The following is an 18,727-nucleotide window of genomic DNA, read 5'->3' on the forward strand; positions in this document are numbered from 1 at the left end:
GAAAATGGCCCGCATTTGCTGATGCAATCAACCCCGCCAACACCCTTGTCTGAAAAATATTCCGGTCATTGTGGTCCGAAGCTCAATCAAACTTTTAATAGACTGTGAGCCGAACTCGGAAGTTACGAACATGTACCCAAATCATCATCTGACTGTCAAAACTCGTGTGTAGATATCCTTCGCAGTGCGCGCATGACTGAGGGTTCTCACCATTCACACATTCTTCGCCACGCATCAACACCCCCCACTCTCTGCTACCCAATTTCGACTTGGCTGCCTGAAAGATAGACTTTGCTTTGTTTCTATCGGAGGAGCACGTTATTTCTTGATGTCTTATCTCTTGGATTCACTCCCCAAATTTTGAAGTTAGTTAGCCGGTTCCCACCTATGCTTTTGAAGTTATCTTGGTCCATTATAGCTTATTGCTCTGATTCGAGTTGATTAGAAATAACTTCATCGACATATCGAGATCCCCTGTTTTGAGTAATACCCCGATACAACTCTCAGACATGGGAGAAACAGAAACTGAAGACTTCGGCATATCTGTCGATGACATCATTGACGACACTATCAAACTCGAAGCAAGAGCGAAAGAGAAGGTAGACTAAAAATCAATCATGACTATTTGCAGCTGTCCTTACTGAGTATGATTCTAGACCAAACAAGACGTCGAATTAGATCCGCAGTGGACGGATGTCGAGAAGATACAATTTTCGGAAAACGTACGCGCCGTATTGTTACGCAAAAGAAGCACACAAAACCAGCCGGGTGGCGTTGCTAGGGTGGAAGGAGAGTCTTCCAGATATGTCAGGACAGACAAACTGAAAGGGATAGTACTTGTTGCTGCATCGCCAGAGGAAAAGATCATTCTATTAGGCCAACCCTCCGTTCGCTGTTTCCGTCGTCGAAGTCCATAAGCCAGAGACATATTGACTCAAATCATATGCTAGTGTGCGGGAGAACTGAATTTTCGCGCTCCATCCCACGTTTGAATCAATATTGATGTCAATATATGGTGGTGATGGCCCGTACCACGGAATGATAAGCTGAACATACAGCAAGCTCGGATACCTTGATTGATAGTCTTGGAGAACACCCACGAGGTGTGTAAATTGAAAAGCTCTGGACGAAGTTGATTGATATTGCTGAACCCAGCTGATGAGTTGAGCAATGTGAAGGTCGACTATACACTGAGGCAGATGATTTTTGAGAATGTATAGTTGCAAACCCGGCATATCATCAATTTCGAATGTCACATTGTGGATTTCGTCGACTGACTTGATCTGTTCGGTATCTTCTAATTGTTAGAGCAAGCTCAAAGAAGTGTCAAGAGCACGTACGTGGTGGACCGCTCGGGGCTACTGAAGATGTGATATCTCGCGCATGACCCTCTGTCTCTGTAACTGGGTCTGATCGTTCAAATTGAGTAGAAGCGTTTGATGCAATCCCACGAGACATTTTGTCTGCAGAACATTTGCGTTTCTTTGGGGATAAAGCTGTAATGCTTAGCAGGGCTTCGAAGACAAATAGAAGATGGAATGTATACTTTTGCCAGAAGAAGTAATGTCCATTAGTTTTCCCATTCCATGCTGTCTATACAGCTCTTGCGTGAAATTTCTAAGCAATGCATTACCCGAATTTTCCTTCGACCACTGCTGAAGCTCCGGGAAGATGAAGTGCAGATTGAGCCGGCATAGCTTGGAATAAGGGTAGGATAGCATGCAAATTACAAGCATTGTTGAGCCAAGCTGAGTATTCACTTTTCGTAGAAACTTTCGCACTTTCATGATCCTGTAATAGGATGCATTTGAAATAGAAACAAGCGCAGTGTCTAGGAACAAGTCGCAATATGCCATCACATTGTTGTTTTGATCATCATCCAGGGCAGGAATACCAGACTCTAGAATTTGATGGGTGACTTCTATTCGCCGCAAAAAATCAATCTTACTGTTCTCTTGGGGCATGATTGGAGGAGGCATGGGGGGAAAGCGACAAGACAAGTGAAAAAGCAGAAGAGCAGATGAGAAAGCAGGAGAGCAGATGAGAAAGCAGGAGAGCAGATGAGAAAGCAGGAGAGCAGATGAGAAAGGACGAAGAGGCAGGCGGGTGCTGTCTAAGCATATCATGTGACCATCGACCTGGCCTTGCTGCCACGTCGCATATAATGATTGGATGACCTTTCAGACTAGCCAATTCAGACACTGCACGGTTGAGCCTTGACGGCAGATGGTTCAAAATAGCTGATAGGCAATCAACGAGGACGCATATGGATGACGCATGAAAAAACAGGAGAATCAGTGAGAAAACGGGAGAATCAGTGAGAAAACGGGAGAATCAGTGAGAAAACGGGAGAATCAGTGAGAAAACGGGAGAACCGGTGAGAAAATGGGACAACCGGTGAGAAAATGGGAGGATCAGGCACAGCAGCCAATGAAGTCGCCTCGTATTTGTCAAGCTGAACCAACCTACCAACTAACGGACCCTGCGTTCTAGACTTGTTTTATCATTGCTCTAGGATCTAGACTTTAGCCTTTTCTCTTGTATCTGATGTTCGCTTCGACCCCTTAAAATAACAATCTATCCGATGAATATGATGTAGCAAACAAGAACCATGCAGCAGCTAGCCCTGGCATTGGAGAACAGTCAGAGTAGCATAGATGCATCGTATCGACATAGCGGAATAGGCCTGCGTATTGATGGCAGCCTCGACGCTGTAAACATTCCAACACATCGCCGCTGCGTCTCCGTTCCCATGAAACCCTTCGGACAGCTGGTAGAGGCAATCTCACAGTTCCAGTCCATATTACCTGCTCTTCATACTAATTCCTCAATCGAGTCTTTCGGAAACCCATTTGGAAAACCAGCAAAGCACAGTGACTACTTCAGGAGGATTTGGTTCTCAGGAGACGCTCAATTTTACCCAATAGAGCGTTAATTTAGGGGTTGCTCGGGCATGGAATAATGTACATGCAGCTGAATGTATGAAATATGGGCTTCGAAAGCTATGCAGAAAGTACTCCGTATTAATACCGCTAGCTCATCGTAGTCGGCAAGTAAATCGACCAATAATTTTCACCACTGGAAATGAGTTGGGAATGATGCACCCTGTTATAAAAGAAGGACTTCTCGTGTTGTAGGACTCTGTCAATTTAAATTGCCTGTATCCATCCTGCCACAACATGTCTGATGTGGAAAGACGACTCGCAATTTTGCTGGAAGCTCTGGTGAAATCTGGCTTGGAATATATCTGTCCTCGATGTTACCAGCTCTTTTCAAACATTTCTGCATGTTACCATCATACTCGTCAGGCAGGGGAAGGAGAAGGGGGAGATGATATCCACAAAGGCCTTGGTTTGATCACGAAGAAAGACTTCCCCGAATTCCTTCGATGCTATCGCGAGGCTATTGGGTTTCAAATAGCTGAAGGTGATCTTCCCTTCGGAGATGGTCCTGGACGTCGCTCATATGATAAATGCTTCTCAATTGACTTCGTGCTTGACTACTGTGGTGAGCCCTCACCCTTGAAAACAGGCTTCGGGAGCTTTTACTGACATGGACTCAGTTCCCAGTAGAGAGACGATGAATGCAATGTTATTGGCCGTGATCAGTCTAGATAAAGAGCTTATGAATCTGGGTAAGTCACTGATGTATATCATGGAAATACTTGCTGAAAGATAACAAAGTAACAGCGCAGCAGCGAATCATTTGAACAGCTTAGATGATTTTTTCGCATCTCATATTACACTTTCGTTCAAAAAAAGAGCTAAAGCGCGGTATGGAAGACTGAGTGGGCAAATTAGGAATGAGAGGGGGGACAAACTTACGATCATCAAATTATCAGAAACGTGCAACAGAGACATGTTAATGTGTTAAAGTTGAAGCCAGCAGAAAGCTTAGATAACAGCGCGTCAGATACAAAAACAAATGATACGTTATAAACAAAGGTCTATGGGTTCATCTAATTTGGAAAATGATTGCGAAGATTGGCAAGCCGTATATTTTCCACAAACAAGTCGGAGCGTATGAACATAGAAACGAGATTACTAGACGATCTTCATACCCATTTTCATCTTCCCTGGCTTTGGTCGGTGGAGATTCAGGTTGCAAGGGTAAATGCAGCTACTACAGGGCCGCTTGCGATCTGGGTCGTCAATATGGCCAATGCTTATTTCACTCGTAAGTAATGCAGGAGAGGTAAGTGGATATTCTTCTTCTTGTCTTGCTGAATGAACAGGGATACTCATAAGAGCTAGCTTATTGCGGTAAAAACCACTAATACCGCACAGATTTACCATCCGCTATGGATAAGGCTCCAGGATAGTGATGACAATATATTGTTGCTAGAACCGAGAGCAGAACGATTAAAAATCTATACATACAAAGCCCATTTTCCTCTGACCACGTAGTATTCCACTATCCCCAGTAGCTCAATCAATCTTCTCTTGAATTTCTTCACGGACTCCGATTTGATGGTTTTGCTGTGCCTGCAATAAATATAGTTGCACACACTGTCGATTGCCTTGGAGGGCTCGACGAAGAAAAGGAGAAGCTGACGAGGCAAAAGCACTTGAGAAGCTGTGTGGAAGTGCTCGGTGAGAAGAGCAAAACTTTGGAGAGAGTTGTAGGTAAGGTCTTCCATCATGCTTTGCACTTGATGTTTCAAGATTTCGTTTGTGGCCAAAAGGTCTCGTCCATTGTTGTAGCCATTCTTCCGAAGCTTCTGACAGGACATAACGAGCGACTCAATCTCTGGGCTGAGATTTTGCTGGCCTTTGCTTACATCTTCTGGATCTTGGATACCCAAACACCATACATGCAAAGCTGTCAATGATTTCTGGGCTGATGTTTTGAGGTCGGCTTCCTCTGTCTGTTCGTCCGAGTAAGCATCAAGAAAGGAATGGAATAAGATTTACTCATACCATCTTCGTATCGATTTTGTAGCAAGAGCCAGAAGGTGGAGAGTGATGGCACAGATATTGATACAGGGACGAAAAAGAGGGACGGGGTTCTCAATCTGTATATAAAATTGTCTTGGGCTGGCCGCCTTTTATGTACTGGAATGAGCTTAGATGCTCTCGGGCCCTCATTATATCACAACAAGGGGTTGTTTGGCCAATTAGAAACAAGAACTCCGTCCCACTTTTACTACATACACGGTCTTTCAAAAAGTCGGTATTTGCATCTTTTTGAAAACTAAACTAAAGTCAGTGGGGAAATATTTCAAGCTCTTCGAAGTGTCGCGGATAGAGCGGTCGTCTTTTTTTCCTCATGAGCAGAGCGCTTAAGGTCAAAATACCGCGGTGCTCTATTGGATCATTCAGACGAACAGTTAGAATGAGGTATTCGACTGTTTGATTTATATGAGTAAACTTCATCTTACCGGATGACATAACAAAATTTGGCTCCCAGACCGTGTCCAAATTTTTTAAGTCTTGGATACGCTCTTAACCATCAATCCACGATTTATTTCTACGAAGGCTCCTATCTAGACGTTCCTGCTGATCATAGCTAATGACCTTTCAGTTCCAAATACGGACCAATGATTGAACAGCTCCTTGGTTACAAGCGGATGATTGCTATAAGCGTAATTTACGGCCTGGGACTCCTAGGAACATAACGGCGTTCATTCACTCAAAGGGGCTTTCCTAGGGGGTATCCGGCTGAACTGATTTGTCCAGGATCTAGATACTTGGAAATTGCATTAGTGGTCAGATACATACGTCTTACTGATGCAGATCTGTTTCAAAATGCGACTGAAAGGTCGCCACTAGCGCCAGCCCAGTCCGTATAAGTTTTCGGAATCTCCTCTGCTTAATTTATACGGTGAGACTGTACTTCAAATGTTCCAGGCATACACTGGGTGATCAGTAGGTTCATTTGCTGATTGATCGAGGGGTCACAACAACTAGCGCGCCGGGGCCCAAGGAGTAAGATTTGATTGAGACGCAAATTCTATATACAATTTCAGTATATATTATTTAAAAGGTACCCGGTGCATGAGCTGTGATGGAACTTCATGACTGCACCTGTGTGGTCCAAGTACATGTGCCTGGCAGTAAATTACAGCGATTGGGGCTGATCTCCGAAGGACCGACCAATTGGGGGGTCACGACAAACCCAAAAGAAGAAACAAAATGAAAGATCAGTAAAACTTATAAGTCTGGACCAAAAACTCTTATTTTAGGTCTATTGTAAGCCAATAGGATATTGAGGGATCTGATCACTATCGAAACTCCATGGCGCCCCGGAAGAGCATCCTCAAGTTCCCTTGTGGGGGTCGGTGGATAATCCTGCGCCACTTCGGTTTGGTCCGACTTGACACTAAAACGAAAACGCAATAAAATTACAATGAAATTATTGAAAAATAATTTGAATTTATAAATGCGAACTACAACAGAGATACTGGAACGGGGCTGGGCCTAGCACTCACCTGCATGTCGCTTGCGCCAATCTCGCTACATGCATACCATGAGAGACTACTGGGCCTCCTAGTCTTTTGTCACTTTTCACAATCACCTGGAACTTCTCTGAAAATTGAAATAGGCTTGCATATTCCCATCTGTCCTTTCTCCTTTCCTCATTTCATTACAGAGTACACATTCCACTCTACAGCCTGGATATTTATTGAATATCTCACTTGACCCACCCTCTCTTCTACGACTCATTTATTCTCAACCGTCTCAACCCAGCCTGTGTCAACATCGTTTGTTTAGGGGCATAAAGTGGCTTTCTCGCTCCTGCATTCCGGTTGCTGCTGACATTCTGCACCCATCTGATGACTTCATTGAGACACTTGCACATTGCAATCTCGAGAGTGTGAGTACAATCTGGTGCGTATCACCATAGGAATTTTCTTGTCTACAAAAGCATGATTCCCGTTTTTCGGCATGCTTTGTCCTACCAGTTCCCGCGCGCGAACGGTGAGGGCTTTCTAGCCGTTTGGATATCCATTTAGCCCTGCGTGTCGTCCTGAAAAAGTGAAAAGCAGTAGACTGATGTGGATCAACAGATTTTAGTGTCAAGCTTTTTAATAAGACTCAACTGCAACTTCCCACTGGAGAGAAAAACATTGCCTCTTGAAATTCCCTCGCCGCCATCAGCCTCTTGATGCGCCATTTTGGCTAAGATTCTACCACCCAAGACGGCTACATTCTTGCTACTTTATCAACGTTACGGTTGAATGATCTTTTCCGTATCTATACCTTGCTTTACAAGGGACCAAATCTCACGACTGCCGCTATGAAACGGTCCGCTTCAGCCCTTGGAGGACCTCAAGTATGGGACGCTGCTCCTGTATGTTGATAACGACCATGTTATTGCTCCTTACTGACAACTGCAGCCCATCACGACAAATTCTCATTCATCATTTCGTCCTCCTTATACTCACTACGCCATAATATATCTAGACCAAGATGGCAAGCTCAAGATTGACGAATCCTCATCCATTCAAGAGCAAAACGCAACCGTGTTCAACCCTGAATTCTGCCAAAACTTCCTTCAGATCCTCGGTGAACGCATTGGCTACCACGCCCCCATTGGCAGTAGGTGATCCAAGCAAAGAACCAGGTATCTATATATACTCACTCGGCAACAGAACCAGTAGATGCATCTCCCCGGCGGGTGAGACGTCGCAAGGTTAATGATACCTCCACCTCCGTGGACCGACTCCTCGAGCCGGCTTCTGATAGCGAAGACTTCTCTGAGGGACCTACTAAAATGGTTCCTCTGCGCATTGGAGACACCAAAAAAGTTTTGTCTTACTATGAGAATGCTCTTAATCACTTCCAACAACTCAATTGCCGCATGGTTGCCAAGGCATTCATCAAATTCATCGAGCCGCGCAAACAGGTTAGACACCCCTACAACGGTGGTAAGCCTCCACCAGGATCTCCACCCGGTACTACGGGTGATCCCGAGAAGACGAAACCCGAGTGGTGGCCCTCGGATGTCCTGCACAAGGAGCCTGACCATCTGCGCAAGAAGTGTATGTCATACTCAGTCAATATGCCAAGATTTCTTGTTGACCGAGTGACAGACCGCATTAAGCTTCTCCTTCACATTATCTGCCACCTTGGTAGCTACGGTGTCACTGCCGATAAGCTGAAGGAAGTCGCTGGGGATACCAAGCGAAGCTTGCAGCACCCATCCAACGTCGAGATCCTCTTCGAGATCCTCCAGGTCCGCAAGATAGAAGAACAGTTCCAGAACGGTGAAGTCGACGCAGAAAGGATCGTCTACACAATGGACCGCGGCCCCTGTCCCAAGGGCAAAGAAGGGAAAGAAACAAACGACGCTCTTTCAGTAAAGTTCGAGGATTCTGAGACCAGCGTGCAAGGCCATATGGCCCCAATCTCCTCCGAGCACGTAACAGCCGCTCTCACAACACCACTTGATACCCTTACCCCCACCCGCTCTCTTTCAAGCAGCTTCTCCGTGCCACAGCCCCTCAGCTTCAAAGTGGAAGGACCCTGTTGCGACCGCCTCTGCTACACCACACCATCTCAATACCCAGACAAATTCCCTTCACAGCCAATGCTCAGCATACCCGTAGCTCCACAGATGATCAGCCCCCACGACGTCTCCGCCTTCAACTACTACAATACCGCACCAACACCAATTAGCCAGCCATCAACTTGCTATCACATGACCATGGCCCCTCGAATATATGACATGTCGCAATCCCATATCGATCAGGGCTCGCAGCCTTTCCGCACACACTCGCTGGGCTACCCTCACCCTAATGGCCTACCTCATTCCGACCCTGTCTTAATGGGTTCAATAGCCGGGCTGGTACCGATTGATTGATTCGCGGTACAGCGATTTTTGTCGATGTGGTGGAAGCATATCCTCACATCTGCCCATTCACTTTGGGAGTGTCGTCTGTAAAAATGGGCTGTGTTTCTCTTTCATCTTCTCTTTTTCTGAAACTTTAATTTGATCTTGAATTATTCTTTTCACGTTCAGGACTTGGACATTGGCTTCTTTTTGTTCCTTTACCTTATTGGTGATGCCCTGGTTATCTCCTTTGTATTTGCTTTTGTACGTGGCTCGCTCTTTTTTTCGAGTCGCGAATTTGAATATTCGGGCTCTTTATTCATAAATAGACTTGCTGGATACTTGGAAGTTCTTTGCTGTTCATATCATCACTCTGATATCTTCTATTATCTCCTTTCTACCATGACCTTCTTTGTCTTCCAAGGTTCGAACGATGGCTTCTTTGTGATGAATCACGTCATTTTAAGAGGTAATCAATATTCTAAATGGGGGAGGGACAACCATCAATGATAAGGCATATTTCAGACTCTTGGGTTGATCGTCTTTTGTGTGCTAGAATAGGATAAGATGCTCTTGGGCCCTCATTATGTCATGAAGACTAGCAAGGGTTGCTTGACCAATCAGAAACACGATCTTCGTCCCACTTTTACTACATACACGGTCTTTCAAAAAGTCGGTATTTGCATCTTTTGGAAAAGAATAGTAAACACGGCGTTAGGGCACAGTGGAGACATTCCAAATCCCTCATGGTCAGGGATAGAGCGGCAATGTTTTTTTACTTAATTTCTGAGCACTCAAGGTCAAAATATAGGGAAGCTCTGTTGAAAATTCAGACAAACCGCCCGAGTGAGCTATTCAACAATTATTGTCATTCAACCCTGTCTTAGAGGGATACAAAACAAGCAAGCTGAATGCTATAGATTCTCTAACGAGGCTGAAGACAAGCTCTGTCTGAACTGCCTTGTTATTTACATCAAGATCGCTAGAAAAGGGCCTATAAGATAATTGGGTGGTATTCGCGTGGATGGTTTTTATCTTAATGACACACGGATAGAAGGTCATATCTATGAAAAGAAAATATACTAGAAAACAAATGGCACAATACAACGTCAACGTGCTAATTTGGAGATATAAATACTCAGGTAACGAGCGGATGCTCTTGACATTGAGTGCAATGGCGTTGTCAGATTAAAAGCTCATGCCTGGTGGTGAATTATTCCCAAGCGCCTCGTACCCAGGCTCCTAGTCTAGCACCGAGTCAGAAAATGCCAGTCATAGATGGGCCCCTTGTGGTACGGCAGCTGTGACCATATTGTCGCGATACGCTGAGTATGTGGAGATACCAGAGGTGAAAGTGGCTCTAGCTATGTTGGGAAATTCGACAGCCTCACTAGCATCGGGATGCACGAGCCGCACGGGGCCCATAGGGGAAGCCACTTGGATATAATTGGTTTGCTGAAGCAGCTCCTGGTGCGAGGCACCTGGAAATCCAATGAGTGAGGAGCTGTAATGGATGTCCTGCTGCAAGTGGCTTGCTGTGCAGACTTGACCTTTTGTCGTACCGTTCAAGCTATGTGATGATTCGGGATACATTGGCAGGCCAGTGGAATAGATTGCATTAGGCCAAGAATGGCTCATTTCGTGCTCGAGTGTCCCGTATGGCGAAAAACTTTGGTTGGCATTGAAGTAGCCCTCTTCCAGGCTTAGGTTGTGGGGGGGTACATATGGTGGCACTGGTGTCATTCCGGAAACTGTTAAGTCAGCTTCAGTCTCGGATTCGGACCAGGTCACCTCGTTTCGGTGGTTGACAGCGCCTTTTCGTCGCTTTACAGGGCCTCTTCGTCGCTTTGCAGGCGAATATTTGTATTCCGGATGGGCTGCGGCGTGAGCGTCACGCTCAAGCTTGGCCAAGTCTGCATACTTTTTGCGGACATCAGGTGGCTCCGAATTCCAGCCTTGACCCGCAATCTTGGAGACTGCCTGATGATTATTCACTCCAGCGAGCTGTTTGATTCGTTCCGAGTAAAACGAACGATAGAGCATGAAGGAGTTCATTGGCCGGGCGACTTTTCCCTTAGCCAGAGCCTCTTTCCTGCGGATTTCAGCAGGTCGAGCAACCCAGGTTTCCATATCTTTGATTGAAAGATCATAATGCTCAGTGAGCTTGCTGATGGGCTCTTCAATGTTCAAATCAGTTCTTTGGATCCCGTAGCGCAGTCCCTTCTCGGCCTTACCTGCTTGTAAACGGCGGCTCGTTGAGGAAGATGTATTTATCTGGGGACTAGATACCATCACCTTTTTGCAAGTCAATGTCCAGTCCTGCAAGCCAATTATTGTTTGGGGAGCATCCATACCATTTCAGGGGAGATAGCTTGAGAGAAGCTACCCGCACTTATCAATGGAGGAGAGACATGTTGCTGTAGGAATAAGCATCTTTGTAAACAGCACTCACATTGTGGACTAACCAAGCAAAGGGCTGTGTTTGAGTTGACATCATGAGGCATGCTCATGACTCTGTACACAGGTTGGTAGACACCAAGACCTGCGAAGGAATCTTCTGTGAAGCTGATTCCATCTGTTGACTTGGAAGGGGAAGGGCGAAAGAGAGCAGTAAATTAGTATCAAAATCACAACGTTAGATTTCAAATTAAATAAGAGAAGAGAGCAAGTAATGGAAGTGGGTTATATACTGTTGGGTGAATGACTAAAATGAATCCTGAAATAAGCCACCACTTTTCCCGGGAGACAAATTCCGCCTAGGCAGCTATGAGTTCCACCGTGAGAGTCATGCTAGTGCATCCGGGTCGTTAATGTTACTTGAAAACCTTTGGGCTGTGCTCCAAGGAATCAAATCCGGTCTCAAGCCCGTACCCAGCCCGCAAATGACTGCTGGAGCCCTGGTCTTAAACAGCCAATAGGATATCATTGAATACTCCCTCCTGATGGCTATCTCAATCTCACGATAGCGGCTTCAATTCAAAAGGTTTTCTCCAGCTGATGAGCGCCAAATCACCGAAATCAGCCTCATATGCAGTTTCCATCTGGCCGTCGGTGAATGTGCATGCAAACCTGAGCGTAGACTAAAGGCTCGAAGGTTTATCCCCAAATTCCGGAATTCGAGACCTTGAGTCTTTACTACGCTTCATATTTCATATTCTAGCAAACACTACAATGGAACATGGGCTCAGGCATCTAGCAGGAAGCCCTCAAGCTATTACCCATATTGAGGCTTTTAAATCAAAATATTTTATTGGTCCCAAATAAGAAAAAACTGGGTAGCTCACAATTCCTTGCCGAGAAGGAGGATCTGCTGTACATCCCTCCCCTGTGAGAAATATGGAGCAGCACAGCTTGTATTATGATTCTCAGTGACTTAATACCATTGTAAAATACCACTAATGAATATAAAACATCAGGCTTCACATTTCTAGCGTGATTTCCATGGTCTGGTGCGGTCTATGGATCAGTGGAGAGCGGTTATGGCCAGGCGATGTGATAGCTCATTGATGATACTGGGAGTGGGAGCAAGAGACATAAGTTCTAATTATAGGCTGTGGGTAATATTATTATTTCTTCACAACGTGTTTTTTTAATTCACTAAGGTAGCTGGAACCTACTAGGGCTTAAAGGGCCGAATTCCCAACATTTTGTCAATCCAGCTTTGAAAATCTCTCCCACGGATTACTTCCGCTCAAACCGCATGCTCAAGGTTTGTCTCTTTGACTCTCACCAAATTTGTTGGCAGATGAATCTAACGTTGCTTATTTAATGGCCTAGATCATTATTTGGGCAGTTTACCAACATGGCCAACAGTTTCTTTCATCTCGAAACCCCATACGGGACCTGTCAAGTCGCAGAAAGTCTTCGAAAATATAGTGTTTCATGGGATATGTATCTTGAAGACTTCCGGGAGGGGCCTGATGGTCCGGGAAACCTTCATCAGGTAACCGGCATTAGTGTGAGGGCCTGGCTTTGCGACTGGAAGAGAGGGAAAGTACGGGTGCTTTTAGGGCAACGCGCCGAGAATGACTCGTCACCAAATCTTTACGAAGCATTTGGTGGAAAATGCGATCCAAAGGAAACAGTACTGGAGGCTTTGATCCGCGAGTTCTGGGAAGAAACCAAGCTGAAAGTTCTGGTTATCCATGACGAAGTGCCCGAGGTCGATGTTTTTTGTACGCCGAATAGTAAACGATGGATTGCTCAAGTCCACTTCTTGCTCTCAGTCAAGCCGACTCGTGAATCCTTCTGCGGCGAAGAATTTCGCATCAAGTTGGACCCTAAAGAGCATCAAAGTTTCATTTGGCTTGATGGCAATCTTGGTGCACTGGGAGGTCTACCACTCACGAAAGGCTCTCAAAGTCATTTTGAGTCTGCAGTTGCAAAGTTCCGTGAAAAGGTACCTTGTCCCGATTGGTAAAAACCTTGGGTCTCATTTTAAAGAGCTGTTTGAACAATGGAGTACGACCGGATAGAATTGGTGGAGAAAAGACCGAGTTTGTTCAACCAAGGACACATTCCCGTCTACATGTATGTAGTTTGATAATCGGAGAGTCTATAGCGTTGATTAATTTATGCGATCATATAATACTGTGTAGTCACACCTTTGCATCACAGCTCTTAAATGGCGGGAGAGTTCGAACGGTAACGTTATTAGCTTGGCATACTCGATGAATTCCTCCAGCACTGCTAGGGACGCGGATGAAGACAGCCACCGTCTAACCATTCAGCACCCACACCGGCCACACATGAGTTCTCTTCGGGAGAAAACCGTCGGTGTTACTGCACTCAACTGTGATACCACTAGCTCTCTCGCGATGGCCGGTGTAGACTGTGCATCCTTGAAGCTCTCTTCCAGAGTTGATGGCAGGGTTTTATTGCACGGCTTTATCTTTTGCACCACCGTGATTTCATCTTTTCTTAGACCGGCTCGCTCGCTAAACGGTTTGTGTGAGTCATAAGAGCTGTCAGACAGCAGTATATCTATGGGAGTCACTTGGGTCTTGCTTCTATTCTGAAGAACATTATATCAAACAGGTTCCCAAGGCGCCCAATGAGACCTGACAGGCCCCTGGTAGCAAAAAAGCCTTTTGCAGACTGAGCAATCTTGTGAATAGCTATAAGTCTGTTCCTGTGATGTGATGTGTGCAGTATGAATGAATATATTAGCTAAGATTCAGGCCATTGTATAAGAAATTCTATATTTAGTCAATATTGAGGATTATATGTGCAGCTGTGCTTGTGGGGCATATATTCTCGAAGCCTCAAAAAACGGCAGATTGGATTTAATGGACCGGAGCTGTAACTGAAACTAGCTCTTTTTGCAACCTTAATGTACCCAATGGTCCGCCAGCCTTAGCATGGGCACGAAACTTCTTTTCAACCCCTTTTGCGGACTCATAGTTATCTCTGACGCTTGTATTAAAATGTCTCAACGTCGGTGTGCCATGTGGCTATCTTTAAAGCTCCCCTGCATGATGGGACATTTGCTGTGACAATGATGGGAGCGGAGGGCCCCAGTACCTTTCGGTGCTGTGTCCCTGCAATTCGTGAAGAGGATAGTGAGGAAGACTGGTAGGGTTGCTCAGGAAGGGTGATGAGGTTGATATTGGACCAACGGCTTCGGACTTCATGTCAGAACTGCGTGGGAGCACGAGGAGGGAGTATGGACCAACCGCTTGTGTGGGTACTCCCTGGCACACTGCTAATTTGAGAAATTCTAGATTGGGAATCTGGCGTGTATGAATGGGATGGTTGAGAGTTTGAATCTGTAGAGTTGCTTGCGAATCCTGTGATAGAGATGTTTCTGGGCTGAATGATGCCTGTGGATTGGATATTGACGTCTCGCGCTTGAGGCTGCGCCGTGTTCTGGACATTTGGACGCATTGTCTGCTGTGCAACATTGCAGTTCGTAATACCAGTAGATATTGACTGCTGGTTTGGGACTCCTTTGGGTGTTTCAGGGGACAATCTTGAGGGATACAAATCTGCCGGTGTGTTCTTAGAGGAAGGCTGGTCGGGGCTTCCTCCTCTGCCTGCAAGGGTGAACGAAAACAGTCAGTGTTAAACGCAGAGACAGATAAAGGGAAAAAGGGAAAAAGGGAGGAAGTCCAAATGACACATAGATTTGACATGCTTCAAGGGCTCCCTGACGATGGCGAGCACTGCATTAGAGAACTTACTTAGTGACCCCTCCTGGGACATATGTTGGTCATTTCTTCTGTGCTCGACGGAAATTCCTTTGGACGCTCGCCGGCTTCCTTGCCAATCAGATGAATTTTCTCGCTCGTTAGACTCCATCTGGGCAAGCGGAATTAATTCGCTTATATCTGGATCCGTGTGGTGGTTATCACCATTAATTGCTGTCAAACTGGCCCGATACTTTAGCGTGATAGCTCGATGGCCTCGATTACCAGACTGGGGGGTATGTTCGAACTTTCCAGAAGGTGTTGAAAGCACCATCTGGTCAGAAGAATCTTCGGATGCAGCCGGTGAATTTAACTCCTTTGCCTCTTCACTCTCATTACAAAATGCAGGGCTGCTTCGATATGGTCTTTCTCTGTTGTCTGGAACCTGTGGATGACCAAATTGTGACGGTCGATATTGCACTGACGGTGGATGCTTGGGGGTAGTACTATCATTGCCTGCTATCGTATGGGATGGCTCTAAGCTGGGAGTGTCGACGATGGTGTTGGTTGGTCGTGATACCGGCATAGTATCGGGAAGGCCATCTTTTTGACGGGAATCTGCCTTTTTTTTTTGCGACAAGCTGCACGAATGGCAGAAGATGTTCGAAAGTGTCCAAAGTCTCTCAGAAACTCAACTTCAAGTCTGTCCCTTGGTAGACTGTTCCGTTTCATGAGCCACCCTGGTAAACGGTCCAGGTCCTTGGCAATCCATGAGCGATGAGAAATCCCCGCTTGAGCTTGAGATTTCTCACGAAGATATCTTCTGATCAATTCTTCTTCCGCCAAAGTTCTCTCAGGGGTATCGGGGGTTGGCCTACCCATTCCGCGGTTTCGAGAGTGGTGCTCAGTCAATTCGTCAGTGGAACTTGCTTCGGGAATTTGGAAGACCGTTGGCGCCCTGGGAACAGTCAACGCACCGATTCCGCTTTCTCGGTGGCTTTCATTGTTAGAACACTCATTTGATGAACCTCCAGTCAATGAAGTTCCCAGTGAAGATTGCGGACAATTTCTTCCTGGTGGTTGGTTGTCATGCGCCGTATCTGTCTGTTCCACATGCATTGCACTGGATCCAGTTGGATGAATGAGTGTTTGGTCGAGCTCTTCATATGTTATATCGCCTTCAGAGTGGTGCCGGATAGGAAATTGAATAGGTTCTGATATTCGAGGGGACTCCGAGGATGAGCCCTGCAAGAGAGAATCAGCAACTGTCATTGACGTTGTGGCGAGGTCATTTGTTAATTTCTCAGTCGTTGGCCGACTTTTGGGCACCAGATCTGAAACTTCAGCCCGAAGGATTCGGTGAGCTGGCCATTCATTCTGACTTATATCTAACGAGCATTCAATCTCCTGAGATGCGCGCTGGCTCTCTAACGTTTGGTTCGCAATGTCGTGTTCAGATACCGCATGAGGGTCGCTGGACTCTGATTCGGGGTCAACCGGTTGAACACCATGAGCGACGTAGAGGCTTCCATCATCGCAATCTTCCGAATTCAGATGCGGAAGCAGGCTCGAGGATAGACTTAGAGCGTGAACCTCGATGTTCGACCTCGTGATGAATTGCTGGGTGGATTCCACCAATTCGAGCGGTTGGAAATGCGGTGAGGAGCGAGGTGTTAAAGACACAGGTTCTGTGCGCAAAGTCCTCTTGTTGCGCTTCCGAAAAGGACTTTTGCCCGTTAAGAAATACACTTTTGCCTCAATAGCGTGGAAGGTCCGCTTTTGGTTGAATTTTCGGTCAAAGTTTCGGGCAATCCCTTCCTGCGTTAGATACCTGCGTACTTGGTCTTCGAACCATAGAGGAAGCTGCTTCAATATTTCTGCAGGCCAAGCCCTGTTCTTGGGATCTGGAGCATCCATGTTATCAGTACATTCTCCAAATTTCTCACTCTCAATGCCATATTGTCATATACGACACTTACAGTTCCGCGTTCTAGTACCATTTTTTGAGCCACTAGCTTGCACGTCTGTTTCCAGAGTCTCGATAGGCATCTCATCGAACGAATATGCTTCAACCTGCGCTGGCGTACATTGTGCCGGCTCTTCGGCTGATTCCATGGGAAAGGGAGAGCCCGCTGACCTCTGACTCGGATTGTGGCGGAGTACTCGATCTCTTCTCAGTATTTCTTCAAGCACAGCGTTATTGACTTTGATCACTGAGTGCTGATGTAAGCAAGTGAATAGGACAGGATACGGATAATGTTGGGGTTGGCTTACCTTCCGACGCAAGATGGCTCACCCGTGATGTCATTTCAGCTGCCAGTGCCAATGTGCTTAGTTCTGTCTGCACGTCTTGTTCGTAGGACCATGGTTGAACAAGCTTTCGGGGTAATCCTGAAAGAATCATGTTGTGTTGGAAAGCAGACAACTCGATAATCACGCCCCAGTCCCGCATATGGAAATGGTAGTTCCCATTCCCTTTATATTCGGCCTGATAATTCTTTTCCTTGACAACGTCCAACCACGTAATATTGGCACTGGCTTCGTCGTTCTGTAGCTGAAGCACACAAGGTGTTGGTGCCTCAAACATCACTTCGATTGTCTTCACTAGGGCGTCGCTTATGAGGGGAACGTTCAGAAATCCAGCAAAGCTCTCTCGCCCCGCCAGTGCCTTGAAATGTGACTGAGAGTGCTGAAGTATCGAAGCCAGCTTGTCTTGAACAGGCTTGAAATTTTCAAGGAACACGCTTTTCATGTCTGGTAAACAGTTCAGCATGCCTTCAACAGTGGCAGTGTTGGAGTCCATCTCGAGCCTGACTAGATCTGACGAAATATTAGTTAAAATCCATTGGACACGTAAGATGACCACAATCACCGAAGACTGCCATATTCGAGGACAAGTATAGCAATGTGACACCGTTTCATGAAAAGGAGTTTGCGACGTTCAAGTGATCAGAGGTGCCGACAGTGCTAGTTATTAATATGTCCGTTGACATCACGTGCGTAGGCACCTAGGGAATTTATGATTCGCCTGTTGGACTATATATCACTCTGTGGGAAGCACGAGTTCCGGACCTGGCCCGTTCAAAGCTGAGTTTATGACTCGTCCCGGCAACCAAACCGTTATCAATACATAACTTTATTGCGGGTTGTTTTCTTTAATCTCGCTTCCAATGCAGGGGGTATGGGAAGTTACTGATTGGGCGGGGAATCGGTTTGTCCCCACCTTGGCGGTAAATTCCGTCATTTATGCCATGGTTCATGCGTGCGCGACAAGCCCGTCCGGTTGATCACCAGAGCCGGATAGTCCCGCGGCCCCTTCAGCTTTGACTTTGCCTGTGAATCATATAATAAACCTGTCTGGAATAGAACGTTAGTAATATCCTGAATAATTAGACGATATGATACCCGTTCTGTATGATAGCAGTCCTACATGTACCAGGCAAATCACTGAGCCAGTTCAGAATCATCATTGGTTCTGATGCTAACCATTGATCTTGACCACTCCTCTTGACCGCTTTGTTTGACCACTTAGGCTCGGCAACCACTTGCTATTATCACTAACCGCTCTGCTTAATTGTATGTTATGTTGGGTGTGTCGTCTAGATACAAGTAGACCAAGTAACGGAGATACACGTCTTCACGTGACCCTAGCCTCATTATCTCAGCAACCGGGATATTCCAACAGCTTAACCGCTCTGCTTAACCGCTTTTTTTGACCGCTTAGTAACCGCTCGGCAACCACTTGCTTTCATCACTTAACCTCTTTACCACTTGGTTGAACCTGTTGGTTTATTAAGTGATGCTTCAGTGGTCATATTATTGAG

At 46.0% G+C, this 18,727-nt stretch overlaps 6 protein-coding genes across 6 annotated transcripts; 2 read left to right on the forward strand and 4 right to left on the reverse strand.

The window, feature by feature from the left end:
• Positions 1 to 4,369: 4,369 nt before the first annotated feature.
• N7511_000808 (uncharacterized protein) lies at positions 4,370 to 4,922 on the reverse strand (the record flags this gene model as incomplete). Its single annotated transcript, XM_057123233.1, has 2 exons — positions 4,370 to 4,867; positions 4,920 to 4,922. 2 exons carry the CDS (start codon positions 4,920 to 4,922, stop codon positions 4,370 to 4,372), a joined length of 501 nt encoding a protein of 166 aa, XP_056988966.1.
• Positions 4,923 to 7,239: 2,317 nt separating this feature from the next.
• On the forward strand, positions 7,240 to 8,805 carry N7511_000809 (DUF2841 domain-containing protein; the record flags this gene model as incomplete). Its single annotated transcript, XM_057123234.1, has 4 exons — positions 7,240 to 7,293; positions 7,340 to 7,541; positions 7,595 to 7,984; positions 8,036 to 8,805. 4 exons carry the CDS (start codon positions 7,240 to 7,242, stop codon positions 8,803 to 8,805), a joined length of 1,416 nt encoding a protein of 471 aa, XP_056988967.1.
• Positions 8,806 to 10,047: 1,242 nt separating this feature from the next.
• Positions 10,048 to 11,067, reverse strand: N7511_000810 (HMG-box domain-containing protein; the record flags this gene model as incomplete). Its single annotated transcript, XM_057123235.1, has 1 exon — positions 10,048 to 11,067. One exon carries the CDS (start codon positions 11,065 to 11,067, stop codon positions 10,048 to 10,050), a length of 1,020 nt encoding a protein of 339 aa, XP_056988968.1.
• Positions 11,068 to 12,577: 1,510 nt separating this feature from the next.
• On the forward strand, positions 12,578 to 13,195 carry N7511_000811 (NUDIX hydrolase; the record flags this gene model as incomplete). Its single annotated transcript, XM_057123236.1, has 1 exon — positions 12,578 to 13,195. One exon carries the CDS (start codon positions 12,578 to 12,580, stop codon positions 13,193 to 13,195), a length of 618 nt encoding a protein of 205 aa, XP_056988969.1.
• A 1,039-nt stretch (positions 13,196 to 14,234) lies between these two features.
• N7511_000812 (uncharacterized protein) lies at positions 14,235 to 15,489 on the reverse strand (the record flags this gene model as incomplete). The annotated part of the gene is made up of 3 exons (XM_057123237.1): positions 14,235 to 14,564; positions 14,617 to 14,810; positions 14,958 to 15,489. 3 exons carry the CDS (start codon positions 15,487 to 15,489, stop codon positions 14,235 to 14,237), a joined length of 1,056 nt encoding a protein of 351 aa, XP_056988970.1.
• A 583-nt stretch (positions 15,490 to 16,072) lies between these two features.
• N7511_000813 (uncharacterized protein) lies at positions 16,073 to 17,706 on the reverse strand (the record flags this gene model as incomplete). Its single annotated transcript, XM_057123238.1, has 4 exons — positions 16,073 to 16,148; positions 16,180 to 16,807; positions 16,883 to 17,116; positions 17,178 to 17,706. The coding sequence occupies 4 exons, from the start codon at positions 17,704 to 17,706 to the stop codon at positions 16,073 to 16,075; spliced, it is 1,467 nt and encodes a 488-aa protein (XP_056988971.1).
• Positions 17,707 to 18,727: the final 1,021 nt, after the last annotated feature.

This window comes from Penicillium nucicola, assembly GCF_028828085.1.
Source record: "Penicillium nucicola strain IBT 29836 chromosome Unknown utg000001l, whole genome shotgun sequence".
NCBI lineage: Eukaryota > Fungi > Ascomycota > Eurotiomycetes > Eurotiales > Aspergillaceae > Penicillium > Penicillium nucicola.